Source organism: Malaclemys terrapin, chromosome 7 (genome assembly GCF_027887155.1).
Source record: "Malaclemys terrapin pileata isolate rMalTer1 chromosome 7, rMalTer1.hap1, whole genome shotgun sequence".
In the NCBI taxonomy this organism is placed as follows: Eukaryota; Metazoa; Chordata; order Testudines; family Emydidae; genus Malaclemys; species Malaclemys terrapin.
The window spans coordinates 61,973,809-61,996,069 of record NC_071511.1 but is presented as its reverse complement, the minus strand read 5'-3'; the positions used below and the strand labels follow the sequence as shown (position 1 = coordinate 61,996,069).

General features: G+C 47.1%; 1 protein-coding gene across 1 annotated transcript; it reads left to right on the top strand.

The window, feature by feature from the left end:
• The first annotated feature begins 13,866 nt into the window (after window positions 1-13,866).
• Window positions 13,867-21,645, top strand: LOC128840900 (uncharacterized). The gene is made up of 2 exons (XM_054035436.1): window positions 13,867-14,122; window positions 18,584-21,645. Exon 2 carries the CDS (start codon window positions 19,340-19,342, stop codon window positions 20,495-20,497), a length of 1,158 nt encoding a protein of 385 aa, XP_053891411.1. The 5' UTR covers window positions 13,867-14,122; window positions 18,584-19,339; the 3' UTR covers window positions 20,498-21,645.
• Window positions 21,646-22,261: the final 616 nt, after the last annotated feature.

Sequence of the window (22,261 nt, the reverse complement as noted above, 5' to 3'; positions counted from 1 at the left end):
TAAAAAGTATGCCTTGTGAGGTATCATTTGAAAACTCATAATTTCCTGACAATTATTGTTCCAATAAAATATATGTGACAACATTGCATGTAAAGTTATAAGATTCTACTGTATGGGATTACAAAAACATGTTCCAAGTCTGGGGAGCAGCCACAAACCAGTTCCCCGGAGACAAAAGGGAAGCTGATGCCTCAGCCAGGTGTCAACAAAATCGAGTGGACAATCACCTAGTTAAGTGGCCACTCCAGGGCAGCCTTATAAGCAGTTGGTTGTGCCAACCCAGCACTGAGGGGAATTTATGTTGTTGGCACATGACTGTACTTTTGCTGGTCATGTGGAAGCACAGATAACCTATGACAAGTTGAAGAAAAATTTCTACTTGCCAGGAATACAGAATGATGCAATGAATTATTGCAAGACCTTTGAATTATGTTAAAAAAGGAAAAGACATGCAGGACCCCAGAAAGTTCCTCTATGTCCCTTGCCTGTGATACAGGAAGCATTTCTGAGGGTAGAAGTAGATACTGTGGGCCCGACGCCACATCCTACCCACCCAACATAGAGTCAGAATCTGTGGCAAGAGCCCTTCTCACTGTCTTTAGCAGAGTGGGTTTCCCTAAAGAGATTTTATCTGACTGTGGGTCAAATTTCATGTCTCAGCTATTCAGTAAGCTATGGAAGTTATGTGGAGGAGAAGCAGCTAAAACTGCCCCATATCACCCAGAAACCAATGGTTTGTTGGAAAGATTCAATGGGATCCTAAAATCCATGCTGGGGATGTATGCAAATAAAAGTGGTTCAAAATTGGGACAAATTATTACCGTTTTTGCTGTTTGCTTATAGGGAGGTACCCCAAGAATCAACTGGGTTTTCCCCATTTGGTGCCCTGTATGGAATGAAAGTGAGAGGACCCCTAGATTTCATCAGAGACTCCTGGGAAGGGTACACAGAGGTAAAGGAAGAACCAGTAACTGAATATGTTTAAAGGTTCAGAAAGGAGTTGAAAGATATAGTGGGTAACCTCAAAGCCAGTCAATCCAAACAAAAGACGTGTTATGACAAGAATACTTGTAAACACAGTTTCTTAATAGGGGATTTGGTGTTGCTATTAAGCCCTGTGAAAAAGTACAAAATGCAAAATTCTTGGGAAGGGCCCCTTGAAGTAACAGAAGTGGTGAATGAAGATACATATTGTGTTAAAAAAGCGTCACGGTGTTGCTGTTCCACAGCTAGTACATGTGAACAGACTTAAAATCTATCACATCAGGGAAGCCATGGTAAACGTGACCTGCTGTGTAGAAAGGGAAACTGAGGCACGCCACCTCATTATTAATGGCTGATTGCCAAAATGACTCGTCTCTGGAAAGCATCGATATCTGCAGTGAATTAACACCAGTTGAAAGGGCAGAGGTGTTGTCAGTGTTGCAGAAATACAAAGAAGTATTTTCTAACAAGCCAGGGAAGACATACTTGCTGACTCATAAGATCATCGCAAAAGGACCACAGCCACCTCCAAGCAGACCCTACAGGGCCATTGGCAAGGTGCAGAAACACATTCATACAGAAATATAAAACAAGTTAGACCTAGGAGCGATTAAAGAGTCTGACAGCTCTTGGGCATCACCTGTGGTCTTGGTCCCTAAGAAAGACAGCACTGCAAGGTTTTGTGTTGATTATAGAAAACTCAGTGCTGTCACAGTACCAGATGTGTATCCCATGCCTAGAACTGACGATATGCTGGACATTTTAAGCAAAGGTAAATATCTCAGTGCTTTGATTTAACTCCAGGTTATTGGCCGATTCCTTTTCAGTCATTGATCTTGGAGTCTATGAAGTCACAATGTTACTGTTTGGGCTAATTAATTCTGGGGCCACCTTCCAGAGGCTGGTCACCAAGTGTTAAATGGTTTACAGAATTTTGCAAGAGCATATGTGGATGACATTGCAGGGTTTAGCAACACTTGGGCTGATCATAAACAACACTTGGGAATTGTGCTGTCAAAATTCAAAGAGGCAGGCAGACCTGCCCATAAAAGCCTCTAAGGCCTTAGCTACACTTGCGAGTTACAGTGCTGTAAAGCCGCCCCCAGCGCTGTAACTCACTCCCTGTCCACACTGGCAAGGCATTTGCAGTGCTGTATCTCCATGGTTGCAGCGCTGCATGTACTCCACCTCCCCGAGAGGAATAGCGAGTATTGCGCTGCCGCTGCATCGCTGCGGCGCCAGTGTGACCGCCCAGTGCGCTGTGAATGGCCTCCAGAATTATTCGGCAGTATCCCACAATGCTTGTTCTAACCACTCTGGTCATCAGTTCAAACTCTACTGCCCTGGCCTCAGGTAACCAACCATGTGACCCACCCTTTACATTCCGCAGGAATTTTAAAAATCCCCTTCCTGTTTGCTCAGCCCGGCGTGGTATGGAGTGCTATCAGCGAATCTTTCCAGGTGACCCAGGCCTCCACGCGCCATGCGAGCCCCAGCATGGAGCAATGGCGAGTTGCTGGACCTCATCAGTGTTTGGGGGGAGGAAGCTGTACAGTCCCAGCTGCGCTCCAGCCGTAAGAATTACGATACCTTCGGGAAGGTATCAAAGGACATGATGGAAAGGGGCCATGACCGGGACGCCCTGCAGTGCAGGATTAAAGTGAAGGAGCTGTGGAGTGCCTACCGCAAAGCCCGCGATGCAAATGGCTGCTCGGGTGCTCCCCCCGTGACCTGCCGATTCTACAAAGAGCTGGATGCAATACTTGGGGTTAACCCCATCTCCACTCCGAGCACCACCATGGACACTTCAGAGCCGGTGTGGGGGCGGGGGAGGAGGAAGGAGGAGGAGGAAAACGGGAGTGATGATGGTGGGCCGGATGGAGACACCCCGGAATCCCTGGAGCCGTGCAGCCAGGAGCTCTTCTCGAGCCAGGAGGAAGGTAGCCAGTCGTAGCGGCCGGTACTTGGTGGAGGACAAACAGAAGAGCAGGTTCCCGGTAAGCGTTTTTTTTTGGGGGGGGGAAGGAATTTTTTCGGTGCGGGCTCTTTGGGAGAGGAGGGTTAAGCATGCATGCCTAGATGCGGAATAGTGCATTGATGTGGTTTATCACATCGCGGTAATCGGCCTCTGTATTCTCCTCGAATGTCTCATCCAGAATGTGTGCAATGCGCTTGCGCAGGTTTATCGGGAGAGCCACCATGGTCCTTGTCCCAGCCAGGCTAACGTGTCCGCGCCACTGTGCCGCGAGGGGCGGGGGGACCATTGCTGCAAACAGGCAAGCTGCTTATGGACCAGGGCGGAAGCTGCATTGCAGTAGAAGACCCTCCCTTGCTTCCCAGGTCACCCTCAGCAGCGAGATATCGTCCAGAACGAACTCCTGTGGAAAATGTTGGGACAGTGTTCAGTGTAGGTGCCCCCTGAAGCTGTTGGCTCTTCCCAAGGCACAGAAACCCAGAGGACAGTGCAGCCCTGAAACAATCAGTCCCCCTTACTCACTATTTTGAGGCTCCCGTGGGATATGTGTGCTCTGTACGGATGGGAAAATTATGCTATTGTGTAGACCCTGTGTGTTTTCTACTCCTTAAGTGCGGGGGGAATCATTATTCTGTCTGGTATAAACAATGCTTCCTCTGTTAAATGTTGCATTTTGCCTATACAGCAGCATCAACCTTGAGACCTCAGCCGTCCCTCTTATCGCCTGTTCGGAGACCGCAAAGACTCAGGAAGAGACTGCGAAATAGCAAAGAAGACATGCTGCAAGAAGTGATGCGGCAATCTATTAAAGAGAATGAGAAAGCACAAAACTGGAGGGAAAGAGAAAGCAGGATCCGCCAGGAAAACGCAGCGCACTGGCAGCAAAGCACGGAGCACCGGCAGCAAAGCATGGATCGGCTCATAAGCATCCTGGAGCGCCAAGCAGACGCTATCCAGGAGCTGGTAGCCATGCAGAAAGAGGAGCAGTACCGCAAACGCAAATGCCACCCCCCCTACAGCCCTTATCCCAAAACTCTTTCCGTTGTGCCCCACTGTCACCTCCAACCCACTTTCCCCAACTTCCGTGTTCTTCACGCCACCCGTTGCCTCCAACACCAGTATCTTCACCACCCAGCCCTGAAAACCACGACCCTTACCCTCTGCACTCAACCCCCATCACCATGCAGTATAGCTATCCTGAAGTGCAGCACTCACTGCACAGCACACCAGACAGGACATACGCGAATCTGTGATTGTACCATTGCCCACTCCACCCCCTTGTTTCTTTTCAATAATTTTTTTTCTTTTCAATAAATGGATTCTTTGGCTTTGAAAACATTCTTTATTATTGCATAAAGTAAAAGACTCCTTAGCCCAGGAAATAAACAGGCACTGCAAGTCTGCTTGTCTGCTTAGCAGACACTGATTCCTAAAGATTGGAACTACTGCACTTCACTCCCGTGCAGGGCACCAGATATCATTACTGGTTTTCAGCCTCAAATTGCTCCCTCAAGGCATCCCTAATCCTTGCAGCCCCACGCTGGGCCCATGTAATAGCCCGGCTCTTTGGCTGTGCAAATTCAGCCTCCCAGGTGTTGAAACTCGGAGGTCCATGCCTGAGTGAAACTTTCACCCTTCCCTTCACAAATATTATGGAGGGCACAGCACGCGGATATAACTCTGGGGATGCTGTTTTCGGCCAAGTCCAGCTTCCCATACAGAGATCGCCAGTGGCACTCCACAGTCATTCGGCACCGGCTCAGCCTGTAGTTGAACTGTTCCTTGCTGCTGTCAAGGCTCCCTGTCAAGTGTTCCGAAAGATGCGTGCATCATGCACCTTTCCGGGCCAGCCTGTGTTAATGTCAATGAAACGCCCACGGTGATCCACAAGCGCCTGGAGAACCATAGAGAAATACCCCTTCCGATTAACGTACTCGGATCCTAGGTGGGGTGGTGCCAGAATAGGAATGTGCGTCCCATCTATCGCCCCTCCACAGTTAGGGAACCCCATTTGTGCAAAGCCATCCACTATTTCCTGCACGTTACCCAGAGTCACGGTTCTTCTGAGTAGGATGCGATTAATGGCCTTGCAAATTTGCATCAACATGATTCCAACGGTCGACTTTCCCACTCCAAACTGGTTTGCGACCGACCGGTAGCTGTCTGGAGTTGCCAGCTTCCAGATTGCAATAGCCACCCGCTTCTCCACTGGCAGGGCAGCTCTCAGTCTTGTGTCCTTGCGCCACTGGGTGGGGGCAAGCTCCTCACACAGTCCCATGAAAGTGACTTTTCTCATCCAAAAGTTCTGCAGCCACTGCTCATCATCCCAGACTTCCATGATGATGTGATCCCACCACTTGGTGCTTGTTTCCCAAGCCCAAAAGCAGCATTCCACGGTGCTGAGCATGTCCGTGAATGCCACAAGCAATTTCATGTTGTACTCATTACGCGGCTCGATAGCATCGTCGGACTCCTCACTCTCACTGTCACTTTGGATCTTAAGGAATAGTTTGACAGCCAAACGTCACGTGCTGGCGAGATAAGTCAGCATACGCCTCAGCAGTTTGGGCTCCATTTCCCGCAGACAGATTGCGCTGCACAGAAACCGCTGAAAGATGGCGCCAAAGGTGGACGGAAACAAAGGGATTTCTGGGATGCAAAGCGATGCATCACGGGGCGTTGGGACAGGACCCAGAATGTCCTGCACCCACGTCTCCTTCCCCCAGCCACGGCGCCAGAATGGGAAGAGGTGCTTTGTGGGATAGCTGCCCATAATGCACTGCTCCCAATAACGCTGCAGTTGCCGCAAATGTGGCCACGACAGTGCGCTGGGCAGCTGTCAGTGTGGACAGACTGCAGCGCTTTCCCTACTCAGTTGCACGAAGTCAGGTTTAACTCACAGCACTGTACATCTGCAAGTGTAGCCAAGGCCTAAGTGTAAAATCGGAGCAGCCAGAGTTTCTTATTTGAGGTACTGTGTAGGGGGAGATCAAATAACCCCTGATCCTTTGAAAGTTGAAGCCATTGTAAATTGGCCTGTATCCCAAACCAAAAAACAGGTCCAATCTTTCATAGGTCTGGTAATCAGTTATAGAAGGTTTGTGTGCAGGGGTTCAGTGACATTGTATCTGCAATCATAGATTTATGTAAAAAGACCCAGCCAAACAAAGTCATTTGGACAAAAGCATGCCAGGAAGGATTTGATAAGGTAAAGAAGAAGTTTACACTTGATAATTGGTTGGTGTAATCGAAGTGGAGAACTCACAGCCAATCTGGGGCTTGTGCCCCGCTTCCTAACAGTCTGCTTCCTAACTGTGCTGTTAGGTGAGTAGTCCTGGGCCTCATAGTAGTCCTGTGCAGCAGGGAACAGACTCCAGCTCTCCAAGTCTCCAGACTGGGCACTGATGGTAGCTCAGCACAGTTAAAAGGGCATTGACACTCCTACCCAATGATCAATCCTGGTGCTACAGGGCCACCTTTTCCAGAGAGCTCAAGGCCAGCTGTTGGGAGTTGCTGAGCCCTCCAGAAACTGCAGCCTCTCTTGAGAATGCTGGGACCCTGCTGGGACCTGCTCCTGGCAAGGGAGACTGGAATGGCTCAGGGAGGGCCAGCTCAGACAAAGCCTGGCTCAGTGCCTAGGGCATTGGCCTGGGACTCAGACTCAGGTTTATGGAGGGGTTCAGGGATCCCCTGGGTTCACCAAAGCATGTCACGTAAGGTCTCTACTGAAAGCCAGTGCCACACTGGCCATTGCGAGATGTGTGCCTGGGGAACGTGTGAGGAGTTATGTATCTGGACTGATTATATATTTTCTAAGTCTGGGTTAAAACAGGTCTCCCAAAGGTGATCCCCATTTTTTTTTTTAAATAGAAATATCCTATCTCCTAGAACTGGAAGGGACCTTGAAAGGTCATTGAGTCCAGTCCAGTCCAGCCTAGCCCAGCCCTTGCCTTCACTAGCAGGACCAAGTATTGATTTTGCCCCAGATCCCTAAGTGGCCTCCCCTCAAGGATTGAACTCACAACCCTGGGTTTAGGAGGCCAATGCTCAAACCACTGAGCTATCCCTCCCCCCTAATTGCTGGGCAGACAGGGGGAAGGAGATGCCCACCTTCCTCTGGCTGGTTGCATGAAAATTGTCCATCGTCTGAGCAAAATGGTAATCAATAGATTGCAGGGGCTGGAGGAAAACACAAACCCAGCCAGAGTTACCCTGCTTAGGGGTAAGACAATGAACTTTGGAAACCAGATGTGGAGTGCAGATGAACCCCCAGGGATTCCTCCAGTCAGGGAGGACAAGCTGCCATTGGACTTAAAGGGCTCTCAGCCAAACCAGTTGAAAGGGCCGCAGAAAGGCTGAGGGTGGGGGTGGGGGAAAGCTGTCATGTAGGCGACGGGGGAATGCCTTGTAATTAAGCCTAGTCTCTGGGACGCGTGTGATGTGACCATTTGTTGCCAGTTACTTCTACTCAAGGTAACTTGAATCTCTGCCCTTGGATGATACATGTGTCCTTGTTTTCACTATAACATGATCTAAGTGCGGGTGCTAGGCCAAGCGGGGATCGGGAGCTGAATCATGCAAGCGGGTGTGTTCTGTTCCTTTGGAAGCAGCGAACCAGAGAGTTCTGTGAGCATCCAGTGGGGCAGGGGCTGGCACTCCAGGGACCTTCCGAGGGCTCGGGGTTGGCGTGTTCCCGTTGCTCACCTGTACTGAGAGCGAGGCCTGCGGAGGCTGGTGGGCAGGGCTTGTGCTGCCAGAGACCAGTGGAGTTGGGAAGCTGCCCCCCAACAGGCACAGACAAAGCTACCCCTGGGCAGCGTCATGGTCAGGGATGCAGGCTCAATTCCCTACTCTGCTACAGACTCACTGGGTGCCCTTGTGCCAGTCACTTCGTCCCTCAGATCCCCATCTGCCCCTTCTCCCAGAGTAAGCACATTAATGGCTGTGAGGCGCTCAGACGCAATGGCGAAGTCTTGTGGCTGGCCGCAGGGCAGGGTTACATACAAGGTGCTTGGGTGAGGGGCTGCCCCAGCAGGGTGTGCCTGTACCCCATCAGAGCGTGTGGGCCCCCTCGCTGTCCCAGCACACGAGCTTGAATGACAAACAGCTGCTTTCCACATACATAAGACCGTGTGTGTTGCACAATTGTTAGGCACAGTGACTCACTGGGAACTTCCTACCCACGCTGTCTCCCAGCCCTGCCAGCAGCAAACATCTAATCACTGGTCCCCTTTTCCCAGCCGCTCACCTCTCTGTGCCTCTGCTGGTGACGGTTGTCTGTCTGTAACAGGGGCAGCCGCTGCATCCTAGAAGCACAGAAAGGAAGGGTCTGAGCACATGCATCACTGGGCGAGACGGCACAGCTCATCCAGCTTCCCTTCCCCTGAAAAGGAGCAGAACTTGAGGGATGGCTTAGTGGTTTGAGCATTGGCTTGTTAAACCCAGGGTTGTAAGCCCAATCCTTAAGGGGGCCCATTTAGAGGATCTGGGGCAAAATCAGTACTTGGTCCTGCTAGTGAAGGCAGGGGGTTAGAATTAATGTCCCTTCCAGCTCTATGAGATAGGTATATCTCCATATTATTATAGAACTCAGCACCCCATGCCTCTGCAGGGCTGAGCCCCCATGTGGGAGGCACCAATCAACCCAGCCTTGGGATTTTCCTGAGCCTGCCATGGGGCCAGTCCCACCAGTCCACCTCTGCGGGTTCTAATTCACACGCAGATGGGATGAATACCCTGGTGTGCAGAACAGCCAGGCCTGGCCACACACACACCACCTTGCAGGCCATACAAGTGCTGAGGGGCAAAGTGGCTTCTGGCTCAGAAATATCCCTCTGCTTGGGAAGAGCTCACCCCTGTGGCAGACATAGCACCACTGAGCTACGGCCACCCCCGGCAAATCTGCATGGCAGGTGGCACAGAGAGGATGGCAATAGACGCATGTGGCTCAGATCAGGAGGAGCTTGAAGACCTGGGGCCATGCTCCCCAGCCCACTGCAGCTGCCAATGGAGAACTCCCTTGTGCAGGAGAACTCTTGTGCTCACCACCCCCGTTTGTGGCACAAAGGAGGGGGGGTGTCTATGCCCGAGTGGGTGGCAAATCAGAGCTCCACTGGTGTTTTGGGGCCTTATGTCAGTGGCATAAGTCAGAGCTGCCCCTTGGCTGCTCTAGCATATGCCTGGGCTGAGTGCTACTGGTCCTTAGGCCTTCCCACAGTTCCCCCATGCACCCAGGAAGGACAGACAAGCTCTCCCATGGCACACTGCAAAAGAATTCATAGAAAGGCTCTGCTGGCTCCTGCGCTAAGCACCATTGGATGTGCCGTAGCAGTCCTAGTGCCACATAGCGCAGTGCCAGGGCAGATGCAGGCACTCAAGGGTTACACTGCAGCGCCCCTGCCTCCCTCTAGCTATGTGGAGTCACATGAGTGCAGATCACTCCAGGGAACTCTGCAATGAAAATAGAGCTGCAGCTGCCAGTCCTTAGACTTTTTGGCTGTCCAGTGGTTAGATGTTTGCTGCTGGTCCTTAGGCCACATCTACACTACAAACATTCGTCATCTCAAGTTACATCGGCATACAGCCGCCGCAGTTAGTACAATACTTGTATCTGCACACGTGGCACCTTGTATCGGTGGTGCGCGTACTCTCCAGGAGCGTTTGTATCAATGCAGAGTGTGGTGCACCATGGGTAGGTATCCCATGGTGCAACACACCACCGTCCAGCACATTGTCTTTTGGGAAGTTTTGGCAATGCATGATGGGGCTGAAATGAGTCATGCAGGGATGACTGGGAGCATGGGGTCAACTTCCCAGTTTGCAGCTGTCTCCTTCCTACAATGGCATCTGTCTCCTGTAATTTTTGCACCTTTTTTTCGAAATCGCACATACTCGTGCAGCCTTCCTCACTGTCCTCCATCTCCGACAGAAGCATGGAGCCTGCATAGCTCTGTGCTATTTTTATGAGCGTTACAAGCACAGGGCGCGTGATCCTGCTGTATTTGCAGAGCCGCAAGAAGAACCGAATGAGTGGGGAACATGATTCTTTGGAGGACATACAGAGAGCCAATTCAAGGTTGTTGGTGGCATTCACAGAGCAGCCGCAAATGGTGGAGTGCCGCTTCTGGGCCCGAGAAACAAGCACTAACTGTGGGATCACGTCGTAATGCAGGTTTGGGATGATCAGTGGCTGCAGAACTTTCAGATGTGCAAGGCCACGTTCCAGGATCTGGGCGCTGAGCTCACCCCAGCCCTCCAGCACAGGGACACCTGAATGAGAGCTGAGCTGACAGTGGAGAAGTGAGTGGCAATCACCCTGTGGAAACTTGCAATGCCAGATTGCGTCCAGTGAGTGGGAATCAATTTGGAGTGGGGAAATCCACCGCAGGGGCCATTGACTCTCAGCAATGTGCAGGACATAGTGGATGGGTTTGCAGCACTGGGCTTCTGTCAGCGGTCCCTGATCTAGTCTCACATGGGGTCTCTACTGCTCCCTGTCTGGCTTTCTTTGGTTATTCCCTAATCAGGGCAGTTCTTAGCCCCCTGGCCTCTAATTAGGCCCTGGAGTCTGCTTTGGTTCTTGTTTCTGGAGGCAGCCTGGTACAGAGGTGTTGCCCTTTCACTGTCCCAGGCCTTTCTGCCCCCTTTCCTTCTCTGAGCCCTCTCCTTTTATAGCAGGCCTTGTTTCCCTTATTGGTTGCAGCAGTGGGTGCCTGCCTCCATGACTGGCAGTTGTGGCAGCTGCATAGGGGTGTGGTTAGCCTCCCCTCCCTCTACTGCCTCTGCTCAGTATGAGGTTTGTAGACCCCATTACTGCAATGGGGCCATAGCTGGCATGCATTTTGGCACTAGTCCACCCTGCCACAGAGTACCTCAACAGAAAGGGCTACTTTTCTGTGGTTATACAAGCATTGGTGGATCACTGGGGATGCTTCACTGCCATCAGTGTGGGCTGGTCAGGGAAGGTGCATGCCACTCACATCTTTAAGAACACAGGCCTGATCAGAAAGCTGCAAGCAGGGATGTTCTTTCCTGACCAGCACATTACCACTGGAGATACTGAAATGCCAGTAGTAATCCTGGGGAACCCAGCTTGCTCCCTGCTCCATAGGACCATGAACATAAGAATGGCCATACTGGGTCAGACCAAAGGTCAATCTCCCAGTATCCTGTCCTCTGACAGTGGCCAATGGCAGGTACCCCAAAAGGAATGAACAGACAGGTTATCGTCAAGTTGTTGGGGTCCACTAGGTATAGCTACCAGGTACCTCGGGAGAGCGGAAGGTCAAAAGTGTCGATGAAACTCTTTTGCTCTGGGCCTACCTGAACCACAGTGACTCCATCTTGGGAACTCTCACCTACTTCTATGCTAACTGTTTACATGCTCTGAAGTAGGCTGAAGCAGAAATGTAACGTCAGCTTTTTAGCAGATGGCTGCAGTTTCACTCACACTAGCAGAAATAATAGAGATAAGAAGCGAGGGAAAGGAGGGGTAGTTAGTTTGCAGGCGTCTAATCCAAGGTCTCAAAGACTGAGAAAGTTTTCTCACAAGCTTATGTAGAGTTTATTGTAACAGTTGTCTGGAAGGGAGGGGTAAGGGGGAACAGCCAGACAAAGAGATGTATGTAAACAGTTTGGAGTATAAAAGGTAAAAGTTGTTTGTATTTGTTGCACTTGATTTGAGACATGCTGGTCTCCTAGTGCCATTTCAGAGCTCTGAAATAAACTTGGCTTGCTTTCTCCCCTCAGTGTCTTTATTGGTGCCAAGCACACCAGGCGACGAACCCCCTGTTTGCCATCTCGGGCCCAGTTCTGGGCAGGCAACAAAGTGATCCATGCTGTGTCACCCAATCCCAGCTTCTGGCAAACAGAGGCAAGGGACACCATTCCTGCCCATCCTGGCTAATAGCCATTGATGGACCTATCTTCCATGAATCTATCTAGCTCCCTTTTGAACTCCGTTATAGTATTGGCCTTCACAACACCCTCTGGCAAGGAGTTCCAGAGGTTGACAGTGCATTGCGTGAAAAAATACTTTCTTGTGTTTGTTTTAAACCTGTTATCTATTAATTTCATTTGATGGTCCCTTGTTCTTGTATTATGAGAAGGAGTAAATAACACTTCCTTATTTACTTTCTCTACACCACTCATGATTTTATAGACCTCTATCATATCCCCCTGTGGAAGCAGAGAAAGAACTGACAGGAAGGGGATTGCAATGCATTGCAGTTTGTTAGCAAGATTCAGGCTAGCTGTAACCCTAATAACGCGAGATTTGTAGAAGCGAGGATTGTGTGAGGCGAGTGGGAAAGAACCGTGTGAGAAGTTGTTGTGACCTTGTGTAGATAAGATGGAATGTAGACTAGAGTCTAAATAAGTGAGAAAAATAAGTTATCAGGATGACCTATGTATAAACAAAATGCAGCTGTTGCTCATTATTGTCTGTAACAAAAGGTATAAATGCTTGCTGTAATTGTTTACCTGTAGAGAGACCTGCGTAGGAGGGGGAGACCCTGTGTCCTAGTGCACTCTCTCCCTCTACGCAATTGCTTGAGAAAATAAAGTATCTGACTTTGCTGCACCCAACCAAAAGAGTGAGAATTGGGTTTTTCTCCGACAATTTGGGGGCTCGTCCCGGATGGCATCGCCCGCTGAGATAGCGGCAACTGCTGTGGACCGTTCCCCTTCGAACCCCATGGCTCCACAGTAGAGGTAGGAGACCTTTTGAAATCTCTATTGGGGTATCGGAGGAGGACTGTCCGTGGGGCCGTCTGTCCCTGTTGGGCTTACGCCATCCGAACGTATTGACTGTGCAGCAGGATCAGATTCAGAACGGTGCTGGGGAACTGTTTTGTTGCCCCCAATAAGGTTAATGCATAAGGGAAATGCATTAGGTATGCACCGGTGCTGAGGGGTTTTTACCTCCTCAAGAGGGGTTGTTACTGCCTCATAGTGTATTGAGTCTGGACATAAGGTATAGATGCATCATGGTATTTAGAAATAGAGGCCTTGGGGTGTGTGTGTGTACACCAGTGTGAATGAAATAAGATGCCCAGAGTATTCTGTGAAGCGAAAGCTCGTGACCAGAAATATTCTAAAGCAAGCCCGGTAACTAGAGGGTCTGTAGAAGATCCAACCCACGGTGGGCTGGCTCGGCCTGGCATCGTCCGGTGAGGAAGCTACCTGGGTCTAGGAGTGTGTGAACTCATCTTCCCTCCCCCTTTCCTCTCTGTGTGAGCCGCTGATAGTCTGATCATCTCACTGGATGCAACGAGAGTGAGCGGCACCGTCTCTCTGAGACTAGCTAACGCTCTTTGCTGAAGGGAGGTGTAGAAGGGTCGTGGCCATCCTTGTTAGCCTCTCCTGTGTGAGTACCCTGTAAGGAGAGACCCTTAGTTTATGAGCCGCTAGCGCGGACAGGGCATCCTCCCAGTGTGTGTGATTGGAAAATGGGTGGGGGACAGTCTAAGCATTCCCCCTCACCCCCTAAGGGTACCCCAGCAGATTACATGTATGTACATTATGGTCCTAGAACCTGCAGGTATTTAGAAATTGGAATCTTTACACGCGTGAAAATCCACCTAAACAATGCCCACTAGAAGGTACCTTCAATCTAGATAAGATCATACATCTCAGAGGAGCTTTTAATCATCAAAAAAGCCTCTGACACACAGTGGGGGCAATTTGTCTATTGAGGAAAAGGAACGGGTTAATTTGAAATTCAGCTTGGTCCAGAGATAAAGAGAAAGTTGCTCTGAGTTCAAGGTCAAAAATCAACACAGACCATGCTAAATACAAAGAAAAACTGCTTACGTCCCCAGATGGCTGTGAAAAAATATAGACAGAGGCAAACCAAAAGCAATACAAGTTACAGGACTGAGGTTACATATGCAAAGCTTAACTGTCCAGTGAGATCCAACAGTCTGCCTTTGCGACCCTGGAGCCGGCGTGGTTTGGGGATGCTGAAGAAGCCACAGGCAGCCGGCCTGGACTGGAATCTCTGAAAAGACGCCCCAGGAGACCCCAGGGTGTAAGAGAACAGCCCTCCCAAGAGTGGAAGCAAGTTGGAGATTCTGGACAAGCTGTATAAAGGATAATCTCCCGTCCACCTCTCCCCCTTCTCTGGACGTTATACACAAACGTGGCCAGTCTGGACATTCGTGTGTGAGTATGAAAGTGGCTTAGAGCTTGGGGCATTAATGGTTTTTTCCCTGAGTGATGTGGGAGCGTTTCCAACACTCTCTGTTGTTGGTTTATTATTTTATTAATGAAGCTTTAAAATTCAGTCATAATGCACACCATCTATTTGTTTTGCCCTTGTTATTTTATGTTTGCTTTGCTTGGTATTGTTGGTGTTATATGTTGAGAATTGCATGATTAAAAGTGTGCCTACTCTCAGCTGCAGTAAGTCTGAGAATCGGAGAGGGGTTTAGCATTCCTCTCTCCATGCCGGTTGACCGGGAAGGGTGTCAGGTGGATCTACCCCCAGTCGTAGCAGGACTGGGCAATAGAGAAGTTGGAGAAAAGGGAAGAGTTGTGTACTTGGTAACTAGAATTGAGCAATTAATAGATCATGAACCAGGCAACAACTCAAACCTACACCCAGGGCAAGTTGCAAGCCTTGAGACAGGACTTCCAGGCAGAAAAGGAAGCACTAGCTAAGCAAGTACCGGTCCTTCAGGGACTTGTCAAAATTTAACCATTTGTGCTCAGCATACACCGTAACAGCAGTGTGTTTGCCAAAAGAGGAAATCAAATAGTTAAACGCCAATGGGTCATGCGTTTTTGCCCAGGTGGAAAGCCTCACGAGGGAGGACTCGGTAGCCTTGTGAGTAAGAATGTTTAATGGAAGAGACCAGGAAGGGTGGGGGCTAGTTGAGAAGCCCACCCTCCTAGCTAAATTGGTAGTGGAACAAGCCGGTGCCCATGGAAGGGACGGTTCAGCGAGAAAAGCAGGATCGGGCCCAAGCATGCAGGCAACAGATAGAGAGATTGGAAAACAGGTTGGAAACTTTGAGGGCATAGTGGAAGGAAAGGAGTAAGTAATTATAAGCATGGGGATTTCAAATCCTCAGGACAATCATTGGAATGATAAAATCTGAGTTGATTGGGTGTTGTTTTGGGAGACAAGCAAATGATTTAAGAAAAGAGAGTGAGAAGTTAACTCTAATTGCTAGAGGGAATCAAGCAGTGAAACTTGGTAGGAATGTCTGTAAATAATTCAGTCAAGAGGTTATTTAAGTGGAATTATTCGACTATGAATAAGTTAGTCGAATTTGCTGAAGAACACTCCTGCTGTGTACAATCTGTATTTTATAAGTTTGAGATGGATTGGTATTGTTTAAAGTTGCAAAACCGAGAATACTTTTGCCAGACACAGGAAACTAGGGTTGTTTAATATGGTATTTAGCATTTAATCCTTAAGGTGACTTAATCCTTTACAAGATTTAAAATGTTTTAAATAAAGACTAAAAGTTGTGGCTGCAGCAGGGTAGTCAAAGCTAGGAGAATAAAAGATTTGAATTTGTTTTTGGGTAACAAAATAGCAGATAAAAGATCTGGTAAAGAGAGAGAAGGACAGTGCCCCTTGCTCTGTGTGGTCGAGCTGTGACTTTACTAGGGGTGCATGGAGATTTTGTAAGCACAAAAGAAACAGTTACACCTTGTGTAGAAATTAATATGACTAGTGTTGTGGAAGTTGAATTATGGAGGAAATGTGCATTTTCCACAGAACATGTGCAGTGTATATTGTAGTAGGGGTAAAAGAAATGTAACCTTGCCATGCTATTTAATTAAAATCCTATTAGGCTCTAAGGAGCAGTATAAGTAGTGTTTTCTTTCAGATCACTGTGTGTTTGAAAGCAGGAGTTAGAAGTAAAAGGCAATCAAAAGTCTGGGAAAGTTAATTGTGTCCCTTTTTAAGTAAGAATCTTTAAGCTGTTGTTATAACTATAAAGGGAACGGTAACAGCCCTCCTGTGTACAATACTATAAAATCCCTCCTGGCCAGAGACTCCAAAATCCTTTTATCTTGTAAAGGGTTAAGAAGCTCAGATAACCTGGCTGACACCTGACCCAAAGGACCAATAAGGGGACAAGATACTTTCAAAACTTGGTGGGGGGGAAGGCTTTTGTTCATGCTCTTTGTTTTGGGGGTTGTTCGCTCTTGGGACTAAGAGGGACCAGACATCAATCCATACTCTCCAAATCTTTCTGAACAAGTCTCTCATATTTCAAACTTGTAAGTAACAGCCAGGCAAGGCGTGTTAGTTTTATCTTTGTTTTCTCAACTTGTAAATGTTCCTTTTGCTAGAGTGTTTATCTCTGTTTGCTGTAGCTTTGAACTTAAGGTTAGAGGGGGTTCCTCTGGACTCTTTGAAACTGATTACCCTGTAAAGTTATTTTCCATCCTGATTTTACAGAGATGATTTTTACCTTTTCTTTAATTAAAAGCCTTCTTTTTAAGAACCTGATTGATTTTTCCTTGTTTTAAGATCCAAGGGGTTGGATCTGGATTCACCAGGAACTTGTGGGGGAAAGGAGGGGGGATGGTTAAATTCTCCTTGTGTTAAGATCCAAGGGTTTGGATCGGTGTTCACCAGGAAATTGGTGAAGAAGTCTCTCAAAGCTACCCAGGGAAGGGAATTAGCACTTGGGAGTGGTGGCAGCAAAACCAGATCTAAGCTGGTAGTTAAGCTTAGAAGTTTTCATGCAGGCCCCCACATCTGTACCCTAAAGTTCAGAGTGGGGAAGAAACCTTGACAGCTGTGGATAGCTTTGGATCCAGAAGCAAGCCAGAAAGCATCTGTATTAATGCAAATTATCTAACTGATAAGGGTAGAAGCCACTAAAACCTGGGCTGCCTATGAAACAAATACAAGCAAATATGGGGTAATTCCTCTGTTTTGCCTGAAAATCAACAGGAGTATTTGTATATAAAGGAAATATTTTAAGCAATGACTGACTGCCCAGAAGGGGTAGACCTCTGTTTTTTGTCTTTCAGATAATCAGAGAAAACTGATGCAAGCTGAACAACATTCAGCGTACCATGCATTTACTGGCAAAATAGGAATTATGTTCTGTGTTCTATGTCCTGTTTTGTGGTGTTTGTCTCGTGGCCAGAATTGTTGTGTTTAATATTTTCATAGGACAGTCTAGTTCAAAATTAAATAGAAGGATTAAATAAAAAAAGCAGATACTTGTTTTATTCAACTTGGAATACAAAGGGTTTGGATAAATCATGATATACTAAAGTCTAATACATTTGCTTAAGTAAGAAAAAGAAACTTTATTGGCCAGCTCTTTTAATTGAAAAAATTGTTGTTAAAATTTGCATCCCAACAGTCTTTGGAAGCAAGGACATGAAAGGTTAACCCACTCCCCATATTGCCCATGGGATCCTTCTGGCTACCTCAGATTTCTAGCCAGAGGGCTGGGGAGGGAGGGAAGCTATTGGACACCAGAGGTTGTACCGAGTGGACTCCTCAAAAGTGGGTGTGCTTGTCCTGGCTTGTTGCTCCAAAGCTCTGTATATAAGTTATTTTACTGGAAGGGTGTATATGGCATACATTGAATAATAAGACTAAAGTACTGTCATTGAAAAAGTCACCCACGCATTGATTTTAGTTCACAGACTCAAGCCTGAGGCTAGTTTATTGCAATACATACCAACGTGTTGGGATGACAGTCCGAAAACTGTCATACCCTGCAGCAGCTCGCGGGCTGCTTTATTCCGTCAAACCGCAAGCATATTACAAATAATACGTCATTTATGCGAAAATAAGAGTAGGAGTCTGTTCCTTTTTCCCGGTAGCTTCCTCATTACTTACGAGAATTGGGTGCCTATTGGGTGGGGGGTTTCTTGGTGGTTTTGACATGGGTGGTACTTGGCACCAGTTGGGGTGTTGTTTTTCATCAGGGTACATATTGTTCTCCGGGGGGGATTTACAGGACGCCCAAAGATGATATATGATTGGCTGATGGCAGGTAGCTGACCTTTACTAGAAGCAATTTCTTCATATAAGCCGTTACTATATTTCATCAATTAGCAGTTACCATGTTTTTCCATCAACCAGTAGTTATCATGTTGCTAAGGCCTTTTGCATGGCTTCCTTCCCCTCCCTCCTCTGGTCATGGCCCATGACCGTATTTGGCAGGGGATTGCACAGCACAGTTTAGTTCAGGTTCTGGCCTGTACTGCCTTACATAAAGGCCGTCTGTGTAGTCAGCTTCTGTCAGAGGGCCTGAATTTGGGCCTTTGGTGTTACTCTGGTAGTCATTAAGAAGACTACCTAGTTCTTTTTCCCCATAGTACTGTATAATGGCAATGTGTATGTGTTCATTGTTGGGAAAAGGTGTATGAGTGAAGAGTGGAAGTTTCCTTTGTAGGTTAAAAGAAACCAAGAAGGGGAGAAGGAAAAAGAACAGAATGAGTTAACTGGGGGAAAAAAATAGCTAGCAAGCTCAGTCCAAAGATAAGACGCTGGCCCCATTCAAGGACACTGCTTACAGCTAAGACTTGGCTGACAACCAAGAAAAGGGGGGGCTTGAATGAGCCCAAGCAGCTGTAAAATCTGCAAAACACTGCCAGGCATTAATGAAATGTGTTAGGTGTCTTTTCTCACAGGTAGAAGAAGTGCTACCCAAAGACCCCAGCAGCCCTGCCATTTATTGAAACCAGGAGACTGAGTCTACATAAAGTCCATCAACGAAAGACTGCTTTGGCTCCATGCTGGAAGGGCCCTTTCCAAGTCCTGTTAACCACCAACATTGCTGTGAAGTGCCAAGGACTGCCTACCTGGACCCATGCTTCTCACTGAAAAAAGACCCCTCCACCTCAGGAGGATTCTCTGACTGATGATAAGCCTATTTCTCTTTCTAGCTCTGCTGTGCCTTCTGGACAGCAGGAGAAAAAAAGACAAGGTGAAGTGCTAGTAACCTCTCCCTTGTCCACTGATAGACCTACTGTGCCTTTAGATTTTTCTAGAAGAAGCAAAACCATTATGGGGTGATGTGCTAGTAACCTCTCCCCGTATGATGCTGAACCATGACTGTTTCAGGAAAAGAGAAGAAGGAACACTCGCTCCATTGAAACCGCCAAAGTCCAGGGATTCCTGACTACAAAAGATATTAAGAACTGACCCTGGTGAAGAAACAAAGAATTATACACTGGCAGGAAGAAACTTGTGGGACCCATGCTTGGGAATGTGGTATTGATTTGATTTTGGGGTTTATTCTACAGGCTGCACCCTGTGTTTTGGGTAAGTCCTTCAGCATGTATTGCCCTCCCTAATTGGATTTTAAATGACAAGTACCAAAGGCACCTTGTTGCCACTGCCCCTGCCATCTCCTCCATTACACTATTACCCCTGTAACACAGACAATGATATCCCATGTACAGCGAACAATTGAGTGGAAAACAAATGGATCAGTGGAGATGATGTCTGTTCCTGGAACTTGCACTGTGTTAAATGAGAGAGGCCCTTATTGTCATTTGGTCACCCAATTAGTGAATAATCAAACAAATACCCAAAGAGTTTGTTCTGCCACTGGAAATTTTACCTGCATAGAAATTATTCCAGTGACTAATAATGTTACCTGTACCTTATTGCAATACCCCTCCTCTTATGCCATTAATATTAAAGCCTCCCAGAAGTACATAAAGGTGTTTAACCAACAGATATGGTACAGTACTACACCAAAGAGAGATGTATTAGGATATCGATGGACTGTGATTAATACTACATTAGGGACTGTTAAATTTACATTGCCCTTATCCAGTTTCCAGATCACCTCTACATACCCAAATTGCTCACAGGGAGCTGCCATTAGATTAGCACAACAGAGGGCTTGGGTTATTTCCTCTAGAAAGAAGAGAGACTTGACCGGATCCCTATGGGATGGGGCCAATAGTGCAGCAGCAGTTTGGAATATTTTTAGAAGCCAAGAACATGATGAGAAACTGGGGCAACTAGAGAAGGCCACTGGCCTTAGTTCTGGGGCACAGCTAACCCAGGTACAGCCCGGAGTTGATGAGTTACATGTTATTTCCGCCCTTAGTTCTATGAGCCAGAAGTTGCTGACAGAGATGGTATTGAATATCACTGAGGCTGGGAAGGCATTGCAGTGGGATCTAGCATGTTCAGAAATTCAGGATTTCCTGAATGACCAGCTAATGGCTATTCAGAATGATCTTGAGCATCAGGCTTGGCTCACTGCCCTTACAGACACATCAGGAGTACCATCTGATCTGTGGCCATGGAGACTTATTTGGAGATTTTCTGGGTGGATGTGCGGATGTTCACAGTGCTCCTTCCAAGCATATGGACCGGTTGAGGGTGTGGGCTCCCACATACCGAATCCTGCCGGGTCCAAGGGGAGGATGCATGTGGGATTGGGTAATTCACCGAGACATTTTCAAGCTAATTTTAAAAAAATTAAAAAGGAATTAATGGAGATATCCTATCTCCTAGAACTGGAAGGGACCTTGAAAGGTCATCAAGTCCAGCCCCCTGCCTTCACTAGCAGGACCAAGTACTGATTTTGCCTGAGATCCACTAAGTGGCCCCCTCAAGGGCTGAACTCATAACCCTGGGTTTAGCAGGCCAATGCTCAAACCACTGAGCTATCCCTCAAGTTCTGCTTCTCTTCAAGGGAAGGGAAGCTGGATGAGATGTGCCGTCTTGCCCAGTGATGCATGTGCTCAGACCCTGCCTTTCTGTACTTCTAAGATGAGGGTGTGTTAAAGCCACCACACTGCAAGATATACATTTTAATCTCACTACCGCTGCAGGCAATCATATTATTTACTGGTCTGCAGACAGAATTGTGCAAGTAGCCCTTAGGTTCCAGATACCCTTTAATTGGACCAGCTTAGTACCTGATCGATTTCAAAATATGCTTTCACTGTTACCAGAGGTTCAGAGAATCTCTGAAATTCAAGGGCAAATTCACATGCTTCAAAATATATATCAAGTTGAAAAGTATGCCTTTCATACAGCTTATAGAGTGTCTACTTTATGTACTAAGTATGATGTATTGTGCTTTATGACTAAAACTGTACAACAACCCCATCACATTATTGCTATGGGAATGTTATTGCTTGTATTGCTATTAGTTAGCTTAGGATTATGTTATTATTGTTGTAAAGGACGTACTAATAGTAATACCTTTCATGTTCATGCTAATCATGCATTGTCATTACATCCAATCAAAACCCCTAAGGTTGAAGCATCTGATGTAGAATCTGAAATCCAAGACTTAATGCAAATAGAGATTTAAGAATGTTTGTTGTACTAGTAGTACAAAATGGGGGAGGTATGGAAGCAGAGAAAGAACTGAAAGGAAGGGGATTGTAATGCATGACAGTTTGTTAGCAAGAGTCAGGCTAGCTGTAACCCTAATAATGCAAGATTTGTAAAAGCGAGGATTGTGTGAGGCGAGTGGGAAAGAACTGTGTGAGAAGTTGTTGCGACCTTGTGTAGATAAGATGGAATGTAGACTAGAGTCTAAATAAGTGAGAAAAATAAGTTATCAGGATGACCTATGTATAAACAAAATGCAGCTGTTGCTCATTATTGTCTGTAACAAAAGGTATAAATGCTTGCTGTAATTGTTTACCTGTAGAGAGACCTGCGTAGGAGGGGGAGACCCTGTGTCCTAGTGCACTCTCTCCCTCTACACAATTGCTTGAGAAAATAAAGTATCTGACTTTGCTGCACCCAACCAAAAGAGTGAGAATTGGGTTTTTCTCCGACACTCCCTTAGTTGCCTCTTTTCCAAGCTGAAAAGTCCCAGTCTTATCTCTCCTCATACAGAAGCCATTCTATACCCCTAATAATTTTTGTTGCCCTTTTCTGAACTTTTTCCAATTCCAATATGTCTTTTTTGAGATGTGGAGACCACATCTGCATGCAGTATTCAAGGTGTGGGCATACCATGGATTTATATAGCGGCAACGTGATATTTTCTGTCTTATTATCTATCCCTTTCTTGATGATTCCCAACATTCTGTTCACTTTTTTGACTGCCACTGCACCTTGAGTGGATGATTTCAGGGAACTATCCACAATGACTCCAAGATCTCTTTCTTGAGTGGTAACAGCTAATTTAGACCCCATCATTGTATATGTATAGTTAGGATTATGTTTTCCAATATGCATTACTTAGCATTTATCAACATTAAATTTCATCTGCCATTTTGTTGCCCAGTCACCTAGTTTTGTGAGATCCTTATGTAGCTCTTCGCAGTCTGCCTGGGACTTAACTACCTTGAGTAGTTTTGTATCATCTGCAAATTTTGCCA

Coding starts and splice junctions, on each gene's coding strand:
- LOC128840900 (XM_054035436.1), top strand. CDS start 19,340: ATGATATCCCATGTACAGCGAACAATTGAGTGGAAAACAAATGGATCA.